Below are 10,218 nucleotides of genomic sequence, written 5' to 3' on the forward strand. Positions count from 1 at the left end.
TGTTTATCTGAGATTTTTCTTCATTTTTGATATAGGCATTTATTGCCATTAAATTCCTCCTTAAAACTGCTATTGTATAACTAGCAGGTGGTACAGTGGTTAAGGCGTTGGACTCCCATATGACTGACTGCAGTTTGAACCTCAGACCAGGGGGCTTGCTTTCTTATCTTTTTCTCTCTGTCTCTCTCTGGTCAAATTAAAAAAATAATAACAATGAATAAAATTAAATAAAATATTTCTAATTAAAGAACAGCTTTTACTATATCCCATATGTTTTTGTGAGTTGTGTTTCCAATTTCATTTTAATTTAAATATTTTAAGTTTTCCCTTTAATTTTTTCTTCACCCTATTGGTTGTTCAGGACCATGTTGTTTAATTTCTATGTATTTGTGATTGTTAGAAATATTTCCTGTTATTGATTCCTAAATTTTTTCCATTGTTGTAGGAAATGATAATTGATATAATATCAATCTTCACAAATGTGGGTTTTTTATTTTTTGAGAGGTTTTTGCTATAGGGTGCGTGCACTCGCTAGACAGACAGAGAGAAAGAAAGCGAGAAATCACCCCCCAGGAGCGATGGCCACGCCACAATCCCTTCTCCTCCATTCTCCTCTTGGGATCTTGGGCACACACGCACAGGCGCCCAGCGTGAGTTTAAGCCACCGGTCCAGGACTCAAACTGTGGTTGGCTACGTGAGAGTCCAGCAACATAGCCATTACACTAACTGCTGGTCCCAAATGTGTTTAAGTTTTTGTGATACTAGTTATGATTTATCCTAAAGAATGCCATGGGTGGACTTAAAAAGAATTTAAATTCTCCTGTTATCAGATAAAACATTCTGTTAGATTCATTTGATCCTCTTGATAAATGAATCCTTTGGCATTATACATGACCTAGTTCATCTTATTTCACAGTTGTTCATTTAAAGTATATTTTTATCTAAGTGTAGTTATAGTTGCTCTCCTTAAGTTTCTGGTTGGATGGAATGTCTTTTTCCATTCCTTTTCTCAGTCTATGTGTCATTAAAGGGTACATGAAATTTTTATAGGCAGCATAGATCTTTTTTTAATTCCATTTATTCACCGTATATATTTTAGTTGGTAAATTTAATCAGTTTATACTAAAAAAAATAATTAATAAATCAGAATTACTACTGTTGTTTTGTTAATTATTTTACGGCTCTTTTGTAGATAATTTTTTTTCTTTCTTCTCTTGTTTTCCTTGATTAGATACTGGCTTATAATATGTCTTATTTCCTTACTTTTAATACTTTTTATATCTAAAATAGGTTTTTTTGGTGGTTACAATGATACTTATATTTTATGGTATAACAGAGATTTTTATTTTTTTCTTTCCTTTGTTCCTTTATTTTCTGTTGTTGTTGTTTATTTGTTTTTAATTTGACAAAGTGTATGTAGTCACCACAGAAAGGAGAGAGAAAGCACTCCTGAAGGGACATAGTCTTTCTGCAAACCTTTCTTCTTCATTTCTTCATCCTGTCATGATTTGGGGTATGCACACATATATGCCTGGCATGTTTTTCAAGATGCCAGGGACGGGATTTGAACTGCACACACAGCCGTGTGGGAACCTGCTTTCTTAACCACTAGACCATGGAGCCAGCCCAATGTAAAAGCCAGTTTCATCATGTAACTTCATTTAGAACCTCTTATAAAATTATTCACTTTTACTTCAACACCTCACAATTAAAATTTTGATGTCACAATCAGCATCTTTTTACTCTCGTATATTCCTTTACAAGTTATTCTAGCTGTTATTATTTCTAATACTTTTGACTTTTGTTCTTCATACTAAAGATATAAATCATTTACATCCACAATTACAATATTATGCTATTCTGAATTCGTGTAGTTACTTTTACCTGTGAATTTTGTACTTTGCTTTTGTCTTACCATTAGTATCATTTTCTTTCACTTAGAAAAACTCTCTTTAGCAGTTTTTTTTTCCTTCAGTATTCTGAATATATTATCCCACTCTCTCTTCTTCTTCTTCTTTTTTTTTTTTTTTTTTTGTTGTTGTTACTTTTGTTGGAGAGTTTGCTACAGGGTGCATGCACTCGCCAGAAATACAGAGAGACAGAAAACCAGAAATCACCCCCTAGGGGGCATGGCCATGCCACAATCCCTTCTCCTCCTCCTTTCTCCTCTTGGGATCCTGAGCACGCATGCACACGCGCCCAGCATGAGTTTAAGGCAACTGGTCCGGGACTCAAACTGCAGTAGGCTACATGGGAATCCAGTGACATAGCCATTACACCAAATGCTGGTCCCTATCCCTCTCTCTTCTGATTCCATAGTTTCCGCTGACATATCTTTACCAAGCTTCAGTAGAACTCCCTTATTTGATATGTTCTTTTCTTTGCTGCTTTCAGGCTCATGTCTTATTTAAAATTTGACAGTCTTATAATACGTCTTAGGGTAGTTTTGTTTGGATTGAATCTGATTTAAGCCCTTTGATTCTTTCTGAACTGGCTTATTTTTTTTTGCGGGGGCGGGGGGCTGGTATTTTTGGTATAGGGCACATGCACTCACCAGAAAGACAGAGAGAAAGCAAGAAAGGGAGAAATCACTTTCTGGGGGGGATGGCCACACCACAATTGCATCTTCTCCATTCTCCTCTCGGGATCTTGGGCATGCATGTACATGTGCCTGGCATGAGTTTTAAGCAGCCAATTCCAGGACTTGAACTTTGGCTGACTACGTGGGAGTCCAGTAACATAACCATTATGCCATCTGCTTGTTCCTGTACTGGCATATTTGTCTTTCCCAAGATTAGGAATATTATATGCTATTTTTTTCTTTAATATGTTTTTGTTTTTTACTATAGGGTATGTACACTCACCAGAGAAAGAAAGAGAGGGAAAGTTGAGACATCACCCCTCGGGGGATCTGGTCATGCTTTAATCCCTTCTTATATATTCTCCTCTTGGGGTTTCAGGCATGCACCACACACCCAGTGTGTTTTTCAAACTACTGAGTTCAGGACTTGAACTGCACCGTTGGTCATGTGGTGTCTAGTTACTTTAACTTCCATGCCATCTGTCAGCCCTCCTTAATAATAATTTTACCCCTTATCTTTCCATTCTCCTTCCTAAACTCTGTTTACTCAAATGTTTGTTTTTCTGATGCTGTCTCATAAATTCAATAATCTTTATTTTTTTATTCAACTTTTCTCATCCGATTGTATATTTTCAAATAATCTGCCCTATAGTTCCTGTTATTTCTTTTGCTTGATTAGTTTCTAGTAATGTTATTTTTCAGCTCCAGGATTATCATTTAAATTTCTTTTTTAATCTTTCTTTCTTTCTTTTTTATTATTTCACTTTCTCTTTTAATACTAGTTTTGGTTATTTATTTTCTTGATTTCCTTGTATCATTTTCTTGAAGTTTGCAGAGCTTGTTTATAAACAATCATTTTGAATTCTTCACTAGTCAGTAAGTATATCTCTATTTGAAGTCAGTTACTAGGATATTATTATGTACTTTTGGTGATATTATATATCCTTAGTTTTCATGTCTTTCTTTTTTTTAATTTTTTTGCTTAAGAGGCTTTTGTCTTAGGGTACATGCATTCTCCAAAGAGACACGAAGATAGTTAGCTTTCTTTTTTTTATTTTTTCCTTAAGAAGCTTTTGTCTTAGGGTACGTGCATTCTCCAAAGAGACACGAAGATAGTTAGAGGGAAAGTGAGAAATCACCCCCCAGAAGGGATGGCCATGCTGCAGTCCCTTCTCCTCCCTTCTTTGTCCAAAATCTTGGATGTTCATGCAAACCTATCTGTCATGATATTCAAGCTACTGGGTCTGGGACTAGAACCACAGTTGTCTATGTGAGAATACAATGACTTAAGCGCTATGCCATCTGCTGGCCTCAGTCTTCATGTTTTTCTTACCTTACATCTGTGCATTTGAAGAAATACTTATTCCAGCCTTTGCACATTGACTTTGTCTGTGAGTTCCCTTTATTATTGAGCTCATCCAGACATTCTGGTCAGGAAGCTGCTGGAGTCCTAAGAAAAGCTGGCTAGTGTCTGTGTCATCAGGTGTCTGGGCCTGTCAGCACAATCGTCAGGATTGGACCTGGAGGCTAGATTCAGCAGGGTGATATTCTGATGAAGTGTTTGAAGACTGACCTGTAACCTATCTCCATGGAATTAGCAAGGGGTGGCACTTAAGTCTGAGTCTACACAGGCAGCATTGACCTGACTCTTGTCCACTGGGACAAGCCTGCAGCTTGGGTCTCAGGGGAGGTCTTTGGATCAATAGGGGCTTACTTGGAGTCTGGATATGTGGAGGCTGTCTTGGTGCCTGGCATTACAGAGGTTTACCTGGAACTTGAAGCTGTTGGAACTGGCCTGATGACTAGTCATTAGGCCAGCATGGATGCTGGGTTTATGGGTGCTGTGGGAAGCAAGGGCTGAGGACCACAGAGATGGCCCCAGAGCCTGAGTCCATGGTTGTTGGTCCACTACAAAATTCTACTAGAACTAGCCTGAACTCTGCATCTGAAAGTGTGGGGCCAACATGGCTAGCCAAGAGGATGCAGCCTCAAGGACTGGCCTTGCACTTGACAGAACTGGATCCTATGCCAATGGGAGCAAGCTTGGTGTCTGAGGCCAAGAGTATTGATATGGTATGGAAAAGGGTCTTTAGCCTGGGGCTGTGTGGGCCAACGTGTGCAAGACTAGTGATTAGGGCTTCTTGGACCATTCTGGAGCCTGGAGCCAGTGTAGCTGGCCCAGTGCTGAGGATAATCTAGAGCCTAGATACACCAAGGTTTGCCTGGCAATCGGGTGATCCAAAGACTTATCCCTAAACAGGGCTGTAACCTGGGACTATGGATCCAGTCTGGCACTGTGGTGGGCCTCAAAGCTCTGTCTGAGGCTATCGGGACTGAGGTAGGTCTAGCGTTGGGATCTGAAGCAAACTCCACTGCTCACTTCCCTCCACAAACCCTATTCAGAAGATATTTCTCCCCACACTGTGTTTCCTGGTATTGGGTGATCTAGATAAATTAAAACTATCATTCCTGCCCTCTCTGGTGCATCTTTTGTTATGTCTGTGCTACACCCACATGATGAAATCTCTTACCTGATTCCCTTAGCTCTTGTGAAAGTGTATGATTCTATATGAGGAAACAAGTGCTAAACAGTTTTCTTGCATCATCTTGTTGATGTCAGTAGACCAATTGGAAACTTCTAATTATTAGAATACACAACCTATAACACACATAAGAATTATAGTAATTTCTACCAATTAAAGTATGAATAGTATAGTTATATTGCATTAAATTATTTTTTAAAATTACTTACTTAATTTTATTTATTATAATTACTATTACATTTTGATTTGCTATAGGGTACTTGTGCTCACTAATGAGAGAAAGACAGCGAGAGAGAGAGGCAAAGTGAGAAAGCAAGCTGCCAGTCTTGGATTTGAACTGGAGTAAACCATGTAGGGGTCCAGGTCGTTGACAATGAGTGAGTCCAGTGCATTACCACCATGCCACCTGCTAGCCCTTAACATTGCATGACTTTAGAAAGATAATTGGTTTGTTGATGATAATGTGTATAATATCATCAACTGGACTGCTGTGAAGTGTATTCATGTTGGATAAATTCACTTTACAGGCTAAGTGATGCATAGTAACTGAACGTATAAAGTCAATTAAAATTAAAAAAATCAATAAATTAAACATAGAAACCTTAATGTGTTAACATAAAGAGTTAAAATATAATACATGCATAATTTTACCTTTTTTATTATTAAAATGGAACCTCAAAATGGAAGTGCTTAGGACCTCTCTCTATGAGAGATGTTTCAGTTAAGTGATCTGATTCCCAAGCCAGAGGCCAACTGTCAAACCATGCATTCTTTATAATTTGCCCTGATAACAGTATTATAATGACCATTAGGTCTGGGCTCAGAAAAGACAGAAAAAAATTCAGAATGTCAGATCTGGGAAGCACTTAGATGTCATCTGATCCACTTTTCTTATTTATTGGCTCAGAAAACTACAGGAACAGAAAGGAGTTGCTAGTCTTCTATTTATAGTTTGCAATGTTTAACAACCACAGGCCACTTCTCTATGCCTGCTGCATTTGTCAACATTGTTTCTGTGGATAGAACACGACCAAGCAAAGGGCTCAAACACCAGAGGATTCAATAGTCTTCACTTTCTCTTGGCACCAAAGATTTTTCATGGCATTCTTCATGTCTGTATTTCTCAGCGTGTAAATAAGGGGGTTAAACATGGGGGCAATCATGGTGTAAAACAGAGCAAATACCTTGTCATCACTCACAGAATCAGCCATGGGCACATAGGTGAAGACTAGGGGTAAGAAGAACATGAGTGCTACAGTGATGTGTGAGCCGCAGGTGGAGAGGGCTTTGCAATGGCCCTCAGATGAGCAGGTCCTCAAGGTTATCAGCAAGGCTTTGCTATGGCCCTCAGATGAGCGGGTCCTCAAGGTTATCAGGATGATGATGTAAGAAATTACCAAGACAACAAAGGTCAAAACAGACGACACTCCTGTGGTGGCAATGATGGTAATAATCAAGACTCTAGTGTCAGTGCAGGCCAGCTTCAGCAAGGGAAAGATATCACAGAAATAGTGGTCTATCTGATTGGGACCACAGAATGGAAGCTCAGGAACAATCAATACCTGAAGGAAGGAGTGGATAAATGCTCCAATAACAGAGACCAGAACCAAGACATAGCATGCCCATCTGCTCATGATGATCATATAGTGAAGGGGTTTGCAGATGGCTGCATAGCGGTCATAGGCCACGGCCACCAAGATGAACATCTCAGTGGCACCAAAGAAGTGGGCATAAAACATCTGACTATGCAGCCATTGTAGGAGATGGAGTTCCACTGGGACAGCAAGTCCGTGATTAGTTTGGGGGCCACCGTGGAAGTGAAACAGACATCCATGAAGGAGAGGTAGCTGAGGAAGAAGTACATGGGCTGTTCACTGAGGCGGCTGCCCCTGATGGTGAGCAGAATGAGCAGGTTTCCTGAGAGAACTACAAGATAGCAAAGCGAGAACAGCACGAAGCAGGTGGCCTTCACATCCTCATCACTGAAAAGTCCCAGGAGGATAAATTCTGTGACATTTTCATGTTTCATTGCTTCTGTGGGTGGAATATTTGGAGATATTAATACATATACTTGAAATGCTAGACTTCTTCTGAAATTTTTTATTCATTTTCAAAATCATCTATTTAATTAATACATATTATTTATTATGATTCAATCCATATATTGGTGATTGTAGTATAGAAATGAATAAAATATATACAACATATACTCACAAATAGTGTGCAGTTCTTAGAAGTGACACACAATAATCATGATAAGATAAATATCAAGTAAATGTAATAAACTATGAAGTCTCACACTTACTAAGAACAGGTTACAAAGAATTTAAAAATGAAATGTGTTTTACGTTCAATGTTTACATGTAATGTTGGTATTATATATGAGATGTGCTTTTAAATCTTCCCAATATATAAAACAGCCATAAAGTTATCTGTTGTTCAAGGGTAGAAAGGGCATAAGAAACTCAGTATTTCCCAGTGACTAAAACTGTTCTAAATCCTGAAAGTTCAGTAAGGTCCTTGAGCTTCAATGGGCTCATTATTTTAAGTACAGAAACTCTGGGTAACAAACTCAGAAAGTGCCTTAAGAAACTTATAAGGAATATTTTTAAAAATATAGGCAGAAAGGGCAGAGGGTCAGACATAGGGGTAAATATATATGTACATATATATACATATATATTATGTATATAGAAATGGAAAATTACTGAAAACATAGATGACTAAGCCACTATGCATGCTTGTGAAGGAGTAAAACAGCAAAGGTAATAGCAATATTTACTATTACAAATCATAATAGTAAATCAGTGTGATGTATTACTATTATTGAAAACTAGAGAGAAGCCTAAATGTGTTACATGAACCCATATGGCACATCTAACTTGTATAAAGCTTTAAAAATACATTGTTGAGCAGAAAACATAAGGTGCACAAATATGATCATGCTTACATTAACGCACACATATACACATCCCCAAAGAATGCCAAGTAGTTTCTAAGTAGTTTCCATGAATAGAGTGTGTATAAAAAGCAAAAATGGTGGAATGAAATAAAATATTTATTTGTGGGAAATTAAAATGGGTGGTGGCCAAAGGGAACTATAATTAAAATACAATATTTTGATTTTTTAAAGACATTTTAAAATAAGATGTGTAATAAAAAATTTTAAAGGCACTTTTTTTACTAGGCGTAAGAAAAGTCCATTACACAGTGTATGAAGTTTAAAAAAATAAATCACCGCTATTGTCCTTCATTGGGATTCATAAATCATCTTCACTTATCTCCCTGTTGTTTTCTCAACCACCTGGCATTTAAATGAATGTAGATGTGCATGCAATTCTCTAAGCATCGTATTACGTAAATTGCCATATAAAATGAAATATCTCTAGATAGAAACATCTCTGCTCTTCTCACACCACCAAATAGAAATGTGTTCCACATTTATACCATAGTTTCATCTCTTTTACAAGTGTATCTGGATTTTTTTGGTGTTGTTGTTAATATTGCCATGGCATGCATGAACTTGCCAGAGTGAGATAGAAAGAGAGAGAGGGAACATAAGAAAATAACTACCCCTCCCCATGGGGTGTATGGCCATAAATACAGTCCCTTCTTCTCTATTCTCCTCTTGGGATTTTGGGCATGTATTTACATGAGCCTGGTATAGTTTTCAAGCTTCCGGATCCAGTACTAGAACTGCACAGTTGGCCATGTTGGATCCAACCACCCTAACCACCACATGACTGACTGGCCCTGGATTTGATTTTTATATAAGCTATAGAAAGTATTTTGATCCACTGGACTGGGGAGAAATGTTTACATATTAAAATGTTCACTTTGTATGCTAAATAATGTGATTGAATGTATAAAATTTAAAATTAATTAATTAATTTATTTATTTATAAAAAGAAAAAGAAAGTATAACTCACACAGTGGGCATAAGTACTCAGGATTCTGACTGAGGCGGGGGGGGAGGTGGATTGTCCCATGCAGACCATAATCAGGATGCTTCTCTATCAGACAAAAAAGAAGTGCATAAACAAAATTTTTACAAAATATATTAACCTCCTTATATTTAACAATTCCAAATAGGATTTGAATGAAGTTCAAGATAATATCTTCTATCTAGTAGCTGATATCCAGGACTCTGTTTATAATTTTTTTTCAGGGTCTCTTGTTTTGCTGAACTAACACATCTCCTATATTGGGTCATTGAAAAAGTCATGATGTATTTTTAGAAAGAAAAACATATCACAACTTTTCCCACGACCCAATAATTTTAAAGGAAGGAGAAACTAGATCTGTAACAGACCAAAATGGAAGCTGCGTATGTGGAAATGGATGTGCAAAATGTTACCAGCCACTGATGTGTGTGCTCTAATTACATATCCCACTCTATGTAAAACTTCTGATCACCTAAAATTGTCTTCTCTGGAAGGCACAGAAAGGATACTAATGTTCACAGCACCTCACCACGACTTCTGAAAAGAAACAAAGAGGGAAAAATGGAGGAGAAGGGATTTTGGCGTGACCATCCCCTCTGGGAGGTGATTTCTCGCTTTCTGTCTCTATGTCTCTCTCTGTCTGTCTGGCGAGCACATGTGCCCTATAGCAAAAACCTCTCAAAAAAAAAAACTTAGGATCTCTTAAATAATTTATCAATTAATTTATCAAAATTGTCAGTAAATTTTCTATATTTCTCTTTCTTCTGTGCTTATTGCACAACTTATTTATTTTATATTTTTAAAATGTTTATGACTTTAGACTTTAATAACTATATAATTATAATGTAGAACCTGATATTTTGATACATGTGTACATTATTCAGTGATCAAATCAGCATATTTAGTATATTCACCATCTCAGACATTTATTGCTTCTTAGTGAGGAAGATATTAAAGATCTTCTCTTTCAGTAATTTTGAAATACATAATACAAAACTGTTAATATAATCTCTCTTCTGTGCAATAGCATAATAGAACTAATTTTTATCCAGTACCGACCCTGTGCCTGTTGACCAGTCTCCAACCCCTGTCCATCCTACACACCTCAGCCTCTGGTAGCCACCATTCTACTCTTCCATGGAAGACTAG

General features: G+C 37.3%; 1 protein-coding gene across 1 annotated transcript; it reads right to left on the reverse strand.

Annotated features, from left to right (window-relative positions):
- Positions 1 to 6,168: 6,168 nt before the first annotated feature.
- LOC102468697 (olfactory receptor 4P4-like) lies at positions 6,169 to 7,154 on the reverse strand. Its single transcript, XM_014587558.1, is given in 2 exon segments — positions 6,169 to 6,869; positions 6,872 to 7,154. Coding segments are annotated over 2 exon segments (984 nt in total).
- Between the last annotated feature and the right edge of the window lie 3,064 nt (positions 7,155 to 10,218).

Source organism: Tupaia chinensis, unplaced genomic scaffold, assembly GCF_000334495.1.
Source record: "Tupaia chinensis unplaced genomic scaffold, TupChi_1.0 Scaffold000220_1, whole genome shotgun sequence".
Taxonomy (NCBI): domain Eukaryota; kingdom Metazoa; phylum Chordata; class Mammalia; order Scandentia; family Tupaiidae; genus Tupaia; species Tupaia belangeri.